The sequence below is a fragment of the Drosophila subpulchrella genome, chromosome 3R (assembly GCF_014743375.2).
Source record: "Drosophila subpulchrella strain 33 F10 #4 breed RU33 chromosome 3R, RU_Dsub_v1.1 Primary Assembly, whole genome shotgun sequence".
In the NCBI taxonomy this organism is placed as follows: Eukaryota; Metazoa; Arthropoda; class Insecta; order Diptera; family Drosophilidae; genus Drosophila; species Drosophila subpulchrella.
Window position 1 is genome coordinate 17,828,385 of NC_050609.1, and position 17,761 is coordinate 17,846,145.

Here is a 17,761-nt window from a genome sequence, read left to right on the forward strand (position 1 = left end):
CCAATATGTCAGCCGTGCATATTGGATGTTTGATGCTCGATGGCGTGTGGGTGTACTTTAACTTTGGCTTGTTGCCTTTTCCAGCGAAAAGTTTGTTTGCCTTGCTTGATTTTTTGATTTTAGATATGGATAAAAATGAATATGAAAAGTGTGTTCCCCGGGCATTAAATATGCAAATTTTTTTTGGGCCCGGGGACCAAAAGGTGCTCTTGTCACAGAGACTTTCGGGGGCTTAGAGTCAATAAACAGATGGCGACCTTGCCTTACCTGCGAAAAAGGCGGTATATAGTATTTCAATTATTGGGAACGCTCGATGGTATGGATATCCAATGGCGTGGCTCACTTTTGTCAGTAAATTGCACTGAAATCCGAACCAGGCGTATGTATTCCTAATGTGTTATAAGGATGGTGTGTGGTATGTGGCTGTGTGCTTTGCCTTGATGTATGACATGGGTGTGCTAGTTTGACAGGCCACCACAAACGCAGAAAGGTGTCCTTGGGAATTACAAAGGCCCCCCAGCCAGACACCCACTCCAATCGGGTTCTTTTCGGGGAGCAACTTCGCCTGCTTTGCTTTGAAATTAAACGATTTAATTGCATTTAAATTAAATAAAATGCGCGTGCGGAAAGTTTTACTTTTTACGCATTCATTGGCGCACACAGAACGGCCCCAAATCAAATCACTCAACTCAAGCATGCCATCCAAAGGGGAGAATCCCAAGCTCCGATTTTGTTTGGTTACAGAGACCGAAAAGGAAAATAATACCAAGAAGTTATATCTATCTATATATATCTATCTATATAATGATCAACATATTTAACCGATTTTACTTTCGAAGTTATAAGTTAGGTTGCATATAAAATAATAAAAAGGTAATATAAGCATTTGTTTCAAATATTAATTAATTAAGTAAGACTTTTAGGCATACTATCTATTTTTATATTACCATTTTTTTAATTATTCCCGAAGCCAACTTTAATTTATATAATATTTACATTATGAGCCTAAAAAATAAAGTAGTGGAACAGGTTTAGGTACTATCAATACCAAAGATTCATAAAATATATTTGAAGATCAATTTAAAAGAATTATTTTGAGTTTACCCATAAACATTAAATAGATGTTCTGTGTTTTTCCAAACCTTTTTTCAAAGTACATCCCCTAGACCCTGAAAGGGATGCCGCAAGGACGAGTGGTGGGTGGTAAGCTGGGTGGGTGGCTGGCAGACACCTCCTCTCGTTCTCCACTAATTTGGCCTTTGTTTGTGGTTTGCGTTTCGTTTGTTGAGCAGCGCAAAAAGTTTTAATTGACTGTTGCGAATACGGCGCACGGAAAAGCCTCGGAAATTTCCGAGTTGGCTTGGCCCCGCTTTTCGGCTTTCCCGGCTCCCCAGAATTGCTGTCTCTAATCAGGCATTGGAGGAACCCTTTTCTACCTATCTACCTAGCTGTCCTGGGCAAGTTTGTTTGCCTTTGTATTTTTTTTTGGGGGATTTTCGCTTTTTAATTTATTTACTTATGTTGCGAGCGAAAAGCGCAGCCCGACGAAAAAGAGATAAATGTGGTTGGGCAAACTTGACGCGAAATTGGTTTAAATATTTGCCAGCCACATTTCGCCATTTAACTTTCACCCTAATGCCCCGGTTTAAAGCTATTTGCATTTTAAATGAGCTGAAAATGCATCAAAGCGCTTTATGTGTTGTGTTTTGTGTTTGTGATAGGTAGGCTCAGTATCACCTGAGCACTTTGTGTTTGCAGGATGGCAGGTGTGCAAATGGGGAGTGGAAAGTGGAAAACGGAAGGTGGATGAGTCCTTTGCCTTTGCGATTGGGTGGCTGCTTCTGTTTGTGCATGCATCCGTCAATAAGGCAACTGAATTAATCACGCAACTGTGAACTTCTCCCGCCTGCACCGGAAAAAATATTAATTGTTCGGTAATTATCAGGGCTTAAGGGATTACAACATTGTGAGTGTTTAAAAGGGGTTTAAGTCCATTACAATGTGTTGATGTACAGATTTTTTAATCACATAACATATGGTATGTGGGTGACACAAATGCATTTTTAGAATGTAAAATAATCCCTGAACTTATCAGATTTACTGTACTATTGCATTTTCAGTGGTAGCTAATTTTAAAAGATTAAAGTTACTAGTTTTTTATTCATTTTAAAACAGGAAACTGATTGAGGATTAACGAATTTTTTTTTTAATATTTTAAAGTTATAGTATTGTATTTATAATATTTTACATTCAAAAAATACTTATTGTGTAAACTATGTACCTCACACAAGATAAGAGAAGGGAGTTATTATTATATTTAATTATTATTATTTTCAACAATAATATGATGTTATAATTATGTGAAAGAATATAAAATTACATTATAGAATATTGCCCTGTAAAGTAAACTTCTTTTTTATTGCTTAAATAAAATCTAAACCCAACTTTCAACTCAAATAAGTGTTGGGTTCCTTTAAGCAATCTACTTTATGATATCCTACCAGCTGATCACACTTTTTGCCATATTTTCTCCCAGTGCAGGCTGCTTGCAGCAAGTGCATTGGTTGTTGCTGCTGTTATTGACTGCCTGTCTGACCAATTATGGTGCAATTAACACACTTGATTGCCTGGAATCTCTGACTCGTTTACCGTTAACGGCTCCACCTGTGTTTTTGCACCTGTGCGTGCATTCGATCTCAGAGCTCTTCGCTTTGAACCTCTCGAAAAAAGGCCGAATCCTTCTGCCTTCAGGTCACACGGGCCACCTTGGCGTATGCTTGATGTGGCAGACCGGCGAAAAAGCTTGTTAAGGCCAAAACTTTTTGGCTAAAACAACTCGGCCGTAAAGTCGATTGCCGTTGGCCAAAGTGTGCGTCCCGAAATAGCTCAGCCATCGACTTTGTGAATTGTTAGGCCAGGTGTCAGTGGCAGCAGGGGTTCAACTAAGTTTTACGAGGCCTGCCAACTTGAATACCGTATCAAATTTGGCCCAAATGCAATTGAAATAAATGTAATTTCATGAATGGGGTTCCCCCGAAATCATAAACGGGTTCCAAGACACCTTTCATTACGCCTTCTATTTGCTTAGAATTCCAGAATAGATAAATTCGGCCGTTAAATAAACACGGGAATTAAAGGGAATGCGGCATATTAATTTCTATCTGAATGTTTAGTCCTTTGATTGTCCTCGTTCAATAAACCAAGCTTTCCACCCTCATGATTGTGTTTGCTGTCACTCGCCGTCTAATTTGATTGAATATCCTGTCCGGCCTATGGGATTTACAGCCAGGATATAGCCCGAACCAACAAAGTCTGGCATTAAATATGAGGGAAACGGCAAACAATAGCCAGCCGAATGCCACAAGTTAGGCGTTTAAATAATTTATCAAAATAAAAATCCGGAAAAGGGGCATAATCCCACTGGACTGCCAACACTTCCTAATATAACAGGGTGATGGACGAGCTATGCAAAAGGCCGGGGGCATTTTTCATGAACGGAACCCATTTTCTTATGGGGGAAACAAAACTTAACACTTTCTTATGATAGGTATCTTAAAAACTGCATTCAGTTTTTAAGGGTAGATATAAGACAAGTTCCACGGTATTACCACATTACCCTTTAAATATTAGTTTACATACAATATCCCTAAACTTTTGTCTACCCATTCTAGTTTCCAGTATATTTTTTAAGTTTAAAAAATCTAGAGGTTAATCCCAAATGATATGATTATAATATATATTTATTAAAATATATTTTTTAGCACTGAATCTTATTATTTAGGATTTTATTGATTAGGGTGAAGTCAGAATATTATTTCTTATATTTAATCAATCATTTTATTAGATATATGTTTGGAGGACCCCCTATAACTGCACCCCTGCCTTTTGCCACACTTACAATAAAATGACACTAAACGACAAAGGCAACCGCAACAGGAAAAGCCAAATGACAACGAGAATGAAAAGGGAGTTGGTCGCAAGGACGCCGGTCTTATTATGTTGACATTCCATTCCGATTCGGGGGAGGGCTAAGGCGGTTCTATAATTGATTAGGTTCGGCCACGCCAATAAAGCTCACCCGGTTAGCAGAACCCTCGCCTCCTCCCCAGTGGGTCATTCAATCCACGTGAGTGGGTGTCGGAGCTGAACAATAATTTATGACCTGTATGCAAAGACATTAATCTTTATGGGAATTGAAAAGTATATTCATTTTGCACGCATTGAGTTGACAAGCCAATTCTACGCACCTACTTAAATCCCCCTGGCGCCATCCCAAAATCATAATGGGAAAGTCAATAGCCAGGAGTAATTGAGGTTGCCCTTAAATTTGCATATGAATGAGACGAGACCCGGAGGACACAACCCTCGGCAATTACGTGTGGTTAATTAGGCTCCATGAATATCACTGGCGGTTTAGTGGGCTAAAGTCAAGATTGCATCGTCGGCGTACATGCAGATGAAATATTATCGTAGACGCGGCACATAGTGCAGGCGGAGAAATTTCTAAAATTAAGAAACATACATATACAATTTTGGAAATACTTCTTCAACTCATCAACTTTTAGAATTTCAAATATTGGTAGTCTATATAGGAACTGTAAAAATAATTGTTCAACATTGTTGAATTAAAAAATGACTAATCTTAAAAAAGATTATTTTTAAAACCTTAGAAATTTGTATTTATGGACAACTTAAAGATTGTTTTTTTAAGATTTGTAAAACGTGAGAACGCAGGGCTTTTAAATTTTCAAAAATCTATTAAGCGGAATCTTAGATTTTTGTTATCCCAACTGTAAGAAAACTTTTTTTTCAGTGCCTGCCATTGCTGAAACCTTTGGACATGATTCATTTTTCATAATTTGAATTTATGCAGATTGAAGCAACAATCGGGAGTGCGGCTCTAACTGGGCCAGAGGCTGTGTTTTTTATTAGACAGAGCAGTTAGGGGCTTTTTACGGATCCGTCGATGGGCGTGGAGTGTGTGGACCGGCGTTTTCACAAAACATCTACTCCAACCAAAATTGCAGACGGAGGAGGAGGTGCAGCCGGAGCCAGTCAAGTGTTGAGCTTAGACACAATTTATCAGCTGAACGATTTGATTTATATGGTTAGACATGGCATGCGTCACGTCAGGGCTGCTGCGGTAGCGGATCCACTCGGAAAAAAATTGAAACTATATTGGAAATATATACTACTTTACATTCTTTCAGTAATGATCATTAGGTATAAATTAAAAATAAGTTGGCTCTGTATAAACATATTATGAACATTAATCTAGGTTGCAAAGTTTAAACAACAATATATAATAATAATACTTAAGCTACATTCATTTTTACTTCATTTAATAGTTACTTTAATTAATAATCTATTTAAATTTGAATAAAATTGAGTATTTTTTAATGACAAGTAAAATAGTATTTACATTTACATTAATTGCATGGAAATCTTAGCCAACTTTAAATGATATTGTATATTTTAAAGCCGGTTTCTACTCTTGTTACGCTTTCAGGTTCTTGAGACGTTTTTGTTTCGAGTGTGCCAGTTATTGTTTCATACTCGGTTTTCATTATTATGTTATGTGTGTTTTATCTGGCTGCCATTTGTGGAGCACTTGCTCATGAAAATGGAAAGTATATGGCCGGCGAGAAAGAAAAGAAATTGCGGCCCACTGAGATGTTAATGCTAACATGCATGCCTAAACATAAAAATTATAACCACATACTTGCCGGTTGGGTTTGTGCTTTATGATTGGGACTTGGAGCCTTGGTGGTTGGACTTGGACTTGGACACGGAGTTGGAGTTGGACTTGTACTTGTACCTGGTTAGGACTGGTGTGAATAACCTGGGTAATGGTTGGTGCGTGCCTCACCACTAGCCATTGAGTCTCTCCGATTGTTCGGGTAATTAGTTGCCACGCCAAACAATTTGCGAAGAGGAAAGTAACTCTTGTTGGTTGTCACTTGTTGCGGCATTATTGAAGGCTTAACCCCATTAGCTGAATTGGCGCACTTGCCAATCGGCTGCAAAGATCGAAAAAAAAACAACCGAAGAAACAGGTAGAAAGAAGACAAGGGCCAGAAGAAGCCCAACTTTCTGCGAAGAACAGAGCTCGAAACTTTTACCCAGCGCCAGAAAAGTAAAAAAGCCGAAGACAACATCAAACAACAAAAGAAAACAAAGTCGGACAATGTAAACTCATTCACGAAGCTGGATGGTGTTTCTCCGGAGAAGAGAGCATCTGCATCTCGGGGGCAGGTCTCGCATTTTTAGTACCGCCGCCGTTTTAGATCCATTCAGGGGATGCAGAGAAAGAAAAGAAGCAATTATTATTATTTCTTATCAATCGCTGATTACTTAAAAGGTGTAATTTCAAGTGCTTTCTTTCTTTTCAGCTCAAATTTTCAAAGCGTAGAAATAAAAGCTTTGATTGAGATGTCTTCATAGATTCTTCTTTGATTACGATTTTGAAGCGCACTCTAAAAAACACTCATTTAATTTAAATAATTTATATACCATTTCTATAAATCACATTAAAGTTAACTGAACAAAGTAGTTCAATATGTCAAGAAGATACTGTTTTAAGAATGAAAAAACACATTTGACAGTGTTTATGAACATAAATCGTAATAGGGATTACTAATTTAAGTGCTAGGAAACCTAAACTTAAAGTATTTTAATTGCCATTATATTTTAAATAACGCTCTTATTATTTGTTTCACATAAGTTTACCAAGCGTTACTAAAGTTACATTTCTTGCAACGCGAACACCTTGAGATATCTTCCGATCCAATTTCTTGCTGTGCACTGGGGCAAACCAGTTTCACCTGCAGAGCGGCTCCAGAGAGCTTGGCCCAAAAGACGAAGCCCAGCCAGCTCGGCTTTCGACCAGCTTCAGTTGAGTTGCGGCGCTTCGATGGATCGGACTTGGCGGAAGTGAAGTGAAAAAGTGAAGCGGGCCTATTCAGACCGATGCGATACGATCCGGACTCGATTCGATTCGATCTTAACCGTTTTGGAGAACCGGCGGTGGCGGAGAACGCAGGCGCAGAAGCGAACGCTGCGAAATTGTTACCGCTGCGCATGCGCAGACAGGCCGTACTTGTTGTTGCGCTATCTCGGCTTAATTACCAACGCCCCCCTGGAAAACCCCCCGGAAAAGCCAACGATTTGAGTTGTTTGTCTGCATTTTTCAACGGTGGTGTGTGCCAGTGTGAGTGCTAGAGGCCATCTCTCTGGGAAAACATTCTTCCCGAGCGAAGCTTTCTTTTTGTGTATAACAAAAGAGAACTAGGCGCAAACAGAAAAACAAACGTAAACATCGCGAACTTGTGCAATCCAGCGACAAAAACAAAAGACCCGCGAAGCAGTGGTTCCCAGGCACAAAAATAAAGTGCAATTTACAAGCAGCGCCCAAAAATGTAAGCCAAAAGTATAAATCACAAAATTATAATGAAACAGGTTACGAGAAGAGAAGAAAAAAAACCCGAGATGTGTGATTAACATATTTCCCATCAAAGCGTTTACACGCAATGCAAAGTGTACCTGTATCTGTTGCCTCGACTATCTCGGCATGTATCTGTGGCTGTATCTGTATCGCCGTATCTGTGAAACAAGAAGTGGATCCAATCGAGTCCCATCCCATCCCATTTTGAACCCATTCCATGTGGCAATGCAACCTTGAGGCTGTCCACCACATCGAATCGCATATCGCCCATGCATTTCAATGAGCAAAAGATCGTTTTCGGGGAGATTTTCGATTTTCGATTTTCGTTTTCGAAACCCCGAGAGTCGTTTTATGGACTTTATAAATTTACATACGCTAACCTGTGCTTGTTTTGTCTGGCTGTGGATATCTACGATCTTTCAGCAAACAGGGGCGCAAAAAGACTGGCCAAATACCAATACCAAACACCAAATACCTTCCATGACTTGGACCCATGGACCGCAGAGTAAATAGCACAAATAACGCGAAACCCAAAAATAATGCAAATAGAAATACGGCCAGCCGTAAAAGTATTTTTTTCTCGTGTTTGTTTGTTGTTGTCAGTGCGCATTAAAAAGCAAACAGTAACCAATGAACACGGCCAACAACGAAAAACAACAGCAACAACCGCCGACCACCGTACTGCCAATAACGGTACAGCTAATGCTGCGAGAGTGAGAACCAAGAATTCCGAGTCCAGGTCCCAAGTGCCAGAACCGCGAAAGATCATGGCTCAACGAGTCACTCATGCGCTGCCAAAGGCGTTTTATATAATTGCCTTACAGTGGAAAATTCAGCATGTTAATAAGAGTGATTTTTAAGAAGAACTAATGTCTTATTGATCAGAGATCAAATAAATTTCTTAGGGGTTCAATAAAAAGGTCACATCTTTAATGAATCTATTCCAATGATTTCAATTAAATAGTTTTTAACAAGCTCAGTTCTGCAAGTTTTAGAATAGAGATTAAAAGAAAGTATGTCTTTACCAAACTGTTCCAATGAACTAGTTTATGCATATGATAGCTAAATTATTCATAGAATTTACATATCTTGAAGAAGTCTTTCTATAAACAAGATAAGCTAGAGTTTTGCACGGAAAACTTTTTTATAATGTCAAAGAGATACAAAGAGAAAACAAGCATAAGTTTTATGCCCAAAACAGGAATGAAACATTTACAAAACATATAATTTTAAAATATATTTCATTTTAGATATAGTTTGTTTCTGACCTCCCATCTCATCTAATGCGACCCCATTTTCTTTGTATACAAGACAAGGAAGTATAAAGATTTTGTTTATGATATAAAAAATTATATAATATGATATATATGAGCCTGAATTATAAAAATTGAGGCTCATATCTATTTTCTCTAAAATATGTGTTTCCAAAAACATTCGATTCATGTTGAAGGTACTAAGGTACTAAACAGATTATTACGGAATCTTCAATTACTTATACATTATTTTGAGATAAAAAGGTTTTATTTACAAGAACTCTACTGTGTGTTCGAATAATTAGCGCTTAGTTATCAAGCATAAATTGGAATTTTGCTAATTGCTATACTAGCTATACTAGGGACTCACAGAAATCTATTCATTTATTATGCGACTAATCATTCCTAGTTACTTTTAGCATACACTTGTCGAAAATTACAGAGTTTTACAAAGAGTGATGCCAGGAAAACCGAGAGTAAATACCCGTTTGGTATTTATAGAGTAGATATTTCAGTGACACCTTTGATAGGTAGAATGATGAACAAGACAGCAACAAATGCCTTTAATATGTCAGCATTACCAAAATTACTCATACCACTCGTAGGCAGCCTCAGTCACTGCTCTTTGTTGGCCAGTTCGCTTGATTATAGCCTTCATTTCATTCTTTTTTTTCTTTCGATCGGACCTTGGTTTCGACCATTGTAGTTGTTGTTGGCCACAAGTATGTGGCTTATACCGAAATAGACGGAGACATCGGTATGCAAATCAAATGTTCTAAGCGAACGCGGCGATAATGGGTAAATGACCAAATACGATACGGATTACTGAACACAGATCTCTTCTCTCGAAACGAGTTTCACCCAGCTAGACCAGAAACACAGAAATAATAATAATGCCAATCCATTACTCAATTGCAGCGAAATGGAAGCGTGGAAACAGCCGCCAAACGGAGGGCGTTTTCTACTCGTACTCCTGATCTGCATCTCCCACTTGGGGCACCAAATCTCCGCCTGGCGCCCCTGCCCGGAACTCAGTCCCGCCCTCCGTCTGCCATGCAGGTGAGTTAGCCATAGTTATACCCTCACCATTCCATACAATACCATTCAATATGGTGACCACCATGGCAAAAGCGACAGCGAATTTCCGCTGTCGGTCGGGTATTATTTTAATATCACAAAATTACCGCCAACTGCAATTTAATTTGGCTCTGTTTTCCTCTGCAATCACCGCTCATGGACTGACGACAATTACAGGTGCAATGTGGTTCCGTTTGCGGCGACTGGTCAACTGGGAGCCGTGGCCATGGACTGCGATCGCGTTGTCTTCCACGGCGATGCCCCGCAACTGCCTTATGGAGCGCCCATCGTGGCGTATACGCAACGTCACAGCGGCCAACAGGTGCTGCCCGCCCAGGTGAGTTGGGTGTTGCAATATGCCAGAGATAAACCACAGAGAGATCGGGGGATTTCGACATCTTTTGATGATCTAACAGGCACAACAAACGTTTCGGATTGGTGTCAATCAGATCTTGTTTCCTATTGATTTGACACATGCCCAGTAATTTTTAACTATAACCTTTGATCTCTTGTGTCTTCTTTAATATTTCTATATATAATATCTTATCAAAGTCTTAAAAAACCAAGAATATCTACAATATAGTAACTAAAATCATTCCTAGTTTAATAGATAAAGATCAAAGAAGAAATCACGGTTTATCTAAAATCATATAATCCGAACTTCAAGACATAATACCCTCTCCCATTGCAGACTTTCGGCCAGCTAAAACTGACCATTGAGGAGCTGGATCTGTCCTACAATCTCATCAGAAGGATTCCGGAGAAAGCATTCGATGGTCTCAAGGATTCGCTGAACGAATTGCGACTGGCGAATAATCTATTGGGCGATAATCTCAATCCCATCTTTTCCACCGCCGAATTGCATGTGCTGAAGAACCTGAGGATCTTGGATCTGTCCGGCAACAAGATCAAGCTCATCGAAGAGGGTCTTCTCAAGGGCTGTGTGGATCTAAAAGAGTTCTACATCGATCGCAATGGCTTGACGGCAGTGCCCACCAACTCTCTAAATGGACCAAGTGCCCTGAGACACCTTTCGCTGCGCCAGAACCAGATTGGTAAGACGGATTAGCCAAGTTAATGCAATCAAACCGCAACTGGTATAATTAAAAACCAGCCCACAAATCGTAATCGTAAAGAGAACAATTATCTGTGGTTGTAAATAACACCAAATTAGAAATCATACAGAACCTTGAATTAACATTAGCAATTAACTTTGGGCAAAGCAAGGTTTTAAGTAGTGTTATTCCAAAAATCGTTCAACCTTCAATGATCCAACTTTATTTTCCTTTTCTACAGGAACCCTCCTTCCAGACTCATTCAATGCCCAGCGTCAGTTGGAGATCATCGATCTCCGGCACAATGTCATCCGCAGCATCGACAGTCAGGCCTTCAAGGGACTGCAGAAGATACGGGAAATCAAGCTGGCCGGAAATCGTATCAGTAACCTCAATAGTGATGTCTTTGAGAAACTGCAGTCGTTGCAGAAGCTAGATCTGTCCGAGAACTTCTTCAATCAGTTCCCCACGGTGGCTCTGGCAGCAGTTCCCGGAGTTAAGCACCTAAATCTGTCCTCAAACATGTTGCAGGTATGTACATTGTAATGATATTTAAAGTAGGATATGATATGGACATCCAATTAAGCAGCAAACTTGGTTTTCTACAATATATTTTATTATTTATCTAATTTACTTTGATTGGCTTACAACAATATCTGATATCATTATTATACATCATTTTGATATCTTACTTTTTGGCAGCAATTGGACTACACCCACATGCAGGTGGTACGGTCTTTGGAAAGCCTGGATATCAGTCGTAACACCATCACCAGTATTACACCAGGAACTTTCCGGGAGATGGGTGCTCTTAAGTATCTGGACCTCAGCTTGAACTCTTTGAGAACGGTAAGTAATACTACAAGAATCTCTGAAATTTCTTATAAATACTGGTTCTTTAGATTGAAGACGATGCTTTGGAGGGATTGGACAGCCTGCAGACCCTGATTATCAAGGACAACAACATCCTCTTGGTGCCCGGCACTGCTCTGGGTCGCCTCCCCCAACTGACATCCCTGCAATTGGATTACAATCGAGTGGCTGCGCTCTCTTCGGAGATCCTTGGATCCCTTCAGGCGGGAGATATAACCACCCTGTCCTTGTCGAGGAATGTGATTCGAGAACTTCCTCCGGGAAGCTTCCAGATGTTCAGTAGCCTGCACACCTTGGATCTGTCTGGAAATTCCCTGGCCTTGATCAATGCAGATACTTTTGCGGGATTGGAGAGCACTTTGATGGCCCTGAAGCTGTCGCAGAACAGGCTAACAGGTTTGGGAGGAGCTCCATGGGTTCTGCCCGAGTTAAGAAGTGTGGATTTGAGTGGCAATAGCCTAACGGAGTTGCCCAGTAACATTTTCGAGGAACTGGAGAATCTGCAATCCCTCAACCTGAGTGGAAATCACCTGACCCCACTGACTGGAGCTCTCTTTAAACCCTTGGATCGCTTGCAGGTCATCGATCTAAGTCGCTGTAACATCCGACAGATAAGCGGTGACCTCTTGGCCGGTTTACAGGATCTGAAGCACATTTACCTCAATGATAACCAGCTGCAGGAGCTCCAGGATGGTAGCTTCGTCAACCTCTGGAACATAAGCTCCATCGATCTGTCCAACAATCACATTGGATCCATTCGTTCCGGAGCCTTTGTTAATGTGATGAAGTTGCAGAAACTGAATCTTCACGGCAATCAGTTGTCTGCTTTCAAGGGAGAGTACTTCAACACGGGAACGGGAATAGAGGAGTTGGATATTTCGGATAACCAGTTGAGCTACCTGTTTCCCTCCTCCTTCAGAATTCATCCGAGGTTAAGGGAGATACGAGCGGCGAATAATAAGTTCTCCTTCTTCCCGGCGGAACTTATTTCCTCCCTGCAATATCTGGAGCACATCGATCTATCCTTTAACCAATTGAAAACCATTGAGGAACTGGACTTTGCAAGATTGCCCCGCCTTCGGGTTCTCCTGGTGGCCAACAACCAACTAGACATGGTCAGCGAGATGGCCTTCCACAATTCCACGCAACTGCAGATATTGGATCTGGCTTACAATAACCTGGATCGCATTGGAGAGAGGACTTTTGAGGGCTTGGTGCGATTGGAGCAGCTCAACCTGGAGGGCAACCGGTTATCAGAGCTTTCGGATGGGGTCTTTGAGCGATCTAAGCTCCAGATGCTGGAGAATATCAACCTGGCAAGGAATCGATTCGAATACGCCCCTCTGAATGCCCTGCAAAGGCAGTTCTTCTTTGTGTCCTCTGTGGATTTGAGCTACAACAAGATCAAGGAGCTTCCCGGAGACGATAGCATCATGGTGAACATCAAGAGGATCGATCTCTCCTTCAATCCCCTGAGTCCCAAGGCAGTGCACAATGTTCTCAATGAACCCAAGACCGTGAGGGAACTTAGTTTGGCGGGAACTGGTATTGAGAAGTTGGAACTCCTGGAGACACCCTTCCTTCAGTTCCTGAATCTCTCCCACAATAAGCTGAGAAATGTAAAGCCAGAGGTCTTCCAAAGAGTGACCCTGCTGGAAACTTTGGACCTCTCCAGCAATGAGTTGGAGTCCCTGGATGATCTCTCCATGGCTTGGCCTCAACTGCAGGTGCTCCAGTCCCTGGATGTGTCCAACAACAGCTTTGAGATCGTCTCCCAGTCTAACTTTGGTAAGCTGGAGATGCTTCGTTCCCTGCGTTTGAGCCACCTGCCCCAGTGCACCAGGATCGAAAAGAATGCTTTTAAACAGCTGCCCAACCTGGTCAACTTGGAGGCCTATGATCTTCCCCTACTTGGCTATCTGGATCTGCAGGGCATCCTGGAACTGCTGCCCGGTTTGGAAGTCCTGGACATTGAAGTTAAGGACTCCAGCATTGGCAGCGAGCAGATCCAGCCACTGAAGCATCCTCGTCTCAGGAGTCTAGGAATCAGAGGAGAACGATTGAAGTCCATATCATCGGGAACTTTGGCGGGTCTGAAGAGCAGTGATCTGAGTGTCCAGCTGAGGAATACATCACTGAGTGCCCTGCCACCAGCTCTGCTGTTCCCAGTGCCCAGATCCTCGCACCTCAACTTGGATGTGGAGGGATCCAAGATCTCAGTGCTGGTGCCCCAGTTCCTGAATGCTCTTGAGGATCGCAGAGCTAGTCTGCAGCTGCAGGGTTTGGCCAGCAATCCTATAAACTGCGATTGCAATGCCAGAGCTCTCCGGAGGTGGCTCCCCAGCTCTGGAATGCCGGATGTCACCTGTGCCGCGCCAGCCTACCTGGTCAACCGGAAGCTCATCGAAGTGGGGGATGATGAACTCACTTGCGACGCCCGCAGGATGACTTCCTCCACCTCCAGACCCACCGCCCCAGTGCCGCATCTCCTGAAGACCTCCAGCCAGCTGGTCACGAGGAGTAGCTCCACCACCGAGGAACCCCTGATCATCTGGAGCCTGGAACCCACACAGCCTCCGAGCCTGAAGAAGATCAAGACCAAGGCCCCGCTGATGAAGGCCCAATCTCCGATTATAAGTAATGATGACACTCTGATCATAGGCATAGTGGGAGGCGTGGTGGCCTTCATAGCCATCCTCATCATCATCATCTGCATCATAAGGCTGCGCATGAGCAATGCGGAGTACCAGCAGAATGCGGCGATGATAGGCATCCCGGCGGGCATGCAAATGGGTGCCCACAATGCGGCCTATAACTACAAGAATGGAGCGGGAGCAGCCCTGTATGCGGTGCCTCCTTACCAGGCCAGCTATGCCACGCTGCCGCACAAGGCGGCCTCCATCCACCAGTCCAGCCAGAATCTCTCCCAGCGCCAGCAACGGGAGCAGCAGCAGCAGCAGGTGGCAGCAGCGGCGGCGGCCTACTCGACCATGTCCCGCATGTCGTACTTCAGCGGCGCGGGCGGAGGAGGAGCCGGCGGAAATGGCAATGGCGATGGGGCAGAGAGCCTCACGCATCAGCATCCGCACCAGCATCAGCCCTACATCATATACTCGGATGACAAGGCCTACAGATAAGCCGAGATCGAGGGCATCTTCATCTTTCCCACTCCTCCTCAACCGCCTCCTTCTACATTCTGTCCATTTCAATCTCAGTCAGTCAGTCAGGCGCATCGCCGCAAACAGGTTCTACATTATATCGCCGCTCTCAGCCAACGTTGTATATAGACTTAAACAAAAAACACTCTAACTGTAACCCTAACTATATCTATGTCTAACCATAATTAAGTGCAAGCAAGTCGCTTATGCGGAATAAACAAATTTAGTATAATACACATTTCGAGTCTATTTGCTGGGTGGGGAAGTCCCAATCTATTTGCCCAGCTGTCTATCAGGTATGTCTACGGAACTCCAAAAACTACAGTATACCTCTACTTTTTAACTAGGTCAACTATCAAGTTATATAATAAGATCAGTGTTTCTAGCCAAATGCTTTAGATTTTTGACTAATTGAATTCCTCGGTGATTATTATCGTTCCTACCTACAGAAGCAATTTATTACCTTATCTTGACTGAACGTTTCACTTCTAATATGAATTTCACTGGTATGCTTATCACATATTTCTTTAAATAATAAGAAAACCTCTTTTTTCCTATCAACAACTGAACTTTTAAGAAACTTCTTATCTTAACAATATTATTGCGCTCTTCCTGTAAACCTTAATAAACAAAAGAATTCGATTTGAGCGACTTTAATACAATAAATTTATCATACAAGATAATTTCATAAAAATGTATATGTGTATAAATATGTTATGTATATATGTATGCAACTTCAAGATCGCTGTTCACAGTCTTTGTATTCCATATCTTTCACTGAATAACAACAAAACCAGTTATCATTCCACTTTAAATGCAAATAAACATTTTGTGTGTTTTTTCAAATGCACAAACTTAAACTAACAAAACTAATCAATACAAACAGACTTTGTGTGAAATGCACGCCTTAACTAAGTAGTAACCACAATAAATAACAACTGTTTTCCATCAACATTGGGCAGTACCAAGAAAAAGCAAATCACTTTGGCAACATGAGAGCTTGGGAGTGCCTTCCACCGCTTCGCATAGTTATCCAGCTAGGCCATTTGAGAGTACGAGGTATACAGCTTGTAGTTGCGACGTCGGTAGTAGATCATGAGGCCATAACTGGCGAACAGCAGGGCGATGACGATTAAAATGAGTATGCCTGATGGAAGATCGATAATGCTTAAATTCCATTAGACCGCAATCACCATTTACTCACCCGTCGCCGTGCCCAGATTGGCCTCCTCATAAGTCATCATCATTGTGGTGCGCTTGCATTCACGCTCCCAATCCACTGGCAGCACGTCCTGATAAAGGTTGACAAGATTCTTCAGTGGGCAGGAAGGACCACAACCTGGAATGTCCAGAGGCAGGGGTTCGGCGGTGGTGTTCTTGTAGAAAATGGACACCAGTGGCGTGTTGCTCTCATCCAGACGCATCTCCATTAGTATGCAAGCCGCGTAGGGAGGACTATGTATCTGTGGGATAAGAAAATATGACTTATAATAGCTAGCTCATCCAAAATAAGTCATACGATTACCTCAAACAACTTCAGGGCATTCAAAACGTTGGCTATGGTGGTATCATGGGCACTATAGACCCACATTGAACGATCCGGATCTAGGCGCTTGGAGGATTTCTCTTCGAATCGCTTGAAAATGTCTTTCAGCAGAGGACCTGCCTTTAGCCTGGCCAGCTTTCGCGTGTAAGTGCTGATAACAAAAGCGAAATTGGCTACATAAGTAAGCTCTTCGCCACCGTAAACCTTTTCAGTCCATTTCGGCAGTGTCATGTTGTACAGGTTCTCAATGAACAAAGTGTTATTTAAATACTGGGCATCCACGAAGGTCTTAACTGAGCGTCCAGCTTTTTCGCTCAAGTAGGCAAAGAGATCACGGTGTTTTTCGGTCATGGCCTTGAACTCTGGCGAGGATTCCAGGGTGGCCAGCTCGTAGTCGAAGGCAGGGCAGGGAGCCTTGGCGGCCAGGATGGGATCCTCCTTCTCGGGCATCGTGTGAACGGGTATGGGCTGCCATTTGATGTCCGCGTTCCAGATGTCTTCACCTTGGGGCTCATACAGACCAGCCAGGTTGGACTGGGCACTCATGAGGGTGCGATCCACGTCGGTGGATTGTACAAAGATGTCCTCGTTGGAGTATTGGGAGGGCAGGAGGTTGGGATAGCGATTCCTCAGCCATTTGCCGAGGTCGTAGTGGTCTTGCTTGCCAAGCTGTAGGGTTAAAGTTGGGTTAAGCCGGGGTTTAATCTAGGTTAATCCCCATTTAGAGCCACTTACATTGGTCAACTGACCCCAGCCGGTGGACCAGAACTTCCTGTTGCCCCAGGGGTCCGTGGGATACGGATCCACGGGCGTTCTGTCGCCGTGGCGATATATCTGCAGAGCATAAAACCGATATAGCAGGGGCTCTCCACCAAGACAAGCGAAACTCTTACCACATGCACGAACTTCAGTTGGCCAGGCAATGTGGCCAACATGGCTGATGGCTGACCTTCGGCATTAGCATAGCCGTGGAGGGCATTGGCCAGTCCGAAAGACAGCACACATAGCAGGGGGATCACGATGAGGCAGCGCTGGCGGAGGTGGCTCCACATTTTCAAAGCCACACTTGTTACAAGCGACGCACAGCGACTGCGGGAAAACATATGTGAGCATGTGTGGATGGCAGCTATGGGGTTTACGGCTATGTGGGGGGTGTATATCATGCCCTTACCTCAACCGTATAACTGGCGATCTGGTCGTGCGTCGTTTGCATATATACACCTGGCAGTCTGAAGTTTAGGAAATTTCAGATTTTCTTGTTTATAAAATTTTGGAAACAAGTTTGATAACCACACACAAAGCTTTGTCCCCCCGATAACGATTATTCGTCGCAGGCAGCCCTGGTTCGTAACTGT

At 42.6% G+C, this 17,761-nt stretch overlaps 2 protein-coding genes across 4 annotated transcripts; one reads left to right on the forward strand and one right to left on the reverse strand.

The window, feature by feature from the left end:
* The first annotated feature begins 6,913 nt into the window (after window positions 1–6,913).
* On the forward strand, window positions 6,914–15,504 carry LOC119545721 (protein artichoke). Of its 2 annotated transcripts, none has more exons than XM_037851548.1 (7): window positions 6,914–7,210; window positions 9,616–9,756; window positions 9,952–10,111; window positions 10,466–10,829; window positions 11,071–11,360; window positions 11,532–11,678; window positions 11,732–15,504. In XM_037851548.1, exons 2-7 carry the CDS (start codon window positions 9,620–9,622, stop codon window positions 14,837–14,839), a joined length of 4,206 nt encoding a protein of 1,401 aa, XP_037707476.1. In that variant the 5' UTR covers window positions 6,914–7,210; window positions 9,616–9,619; the 3' UTR covers window positions 14,840–15,504. The 2 variants fall into 2 exon arrangements, with proteins under 2 accessions (XP_037707476.1, XP_037707468.1); XM_037851540.1 differs by having other exon boundaries at window positions 6,914–7,418; window positions 11,732–15,101.
* LOC119545745 (prostatic acid phosphatase) lies at window positions 15,498–17,730 on the reverse strand. Of its 2 annotated transcripts, XM_037851582.1 has the most exons (6): window positions 17,578–17,730; window positions 17,300–17,495; window positions 17,142–17,240; window positions 16,386–17,075; window positions 16,065–16,323; window positions 15,498–16,007 (listed from the first exon to the last, which is right to left on the reverse strand). In XM_037851582.1, exons 2-6 carry the CDS (start codon window positions 17,456–17,458, stop codon window positions 15,898–15,900), a joined length of 1,317 nt encoding a protein of 438 aa, XP_037707510.1. In that variant the 5' UTR covers window positions 17,459–17,495; window positions 17,578–17,730; the 3' UTR covers window positions 15,498–15,897. The 2 variants fall into 2 exon arrangements, with proteins under 2 accessions (XP_037707510.1, XP_037707500.1); XM_037851572.1 differs by lacking the exon at window positions 17,578–17,730 and having other exon boundaries at window positions 17,300–17,509.
* Between the last annotated feature and the right edge of the window lie 31 nt (window positions 17,731–17,761).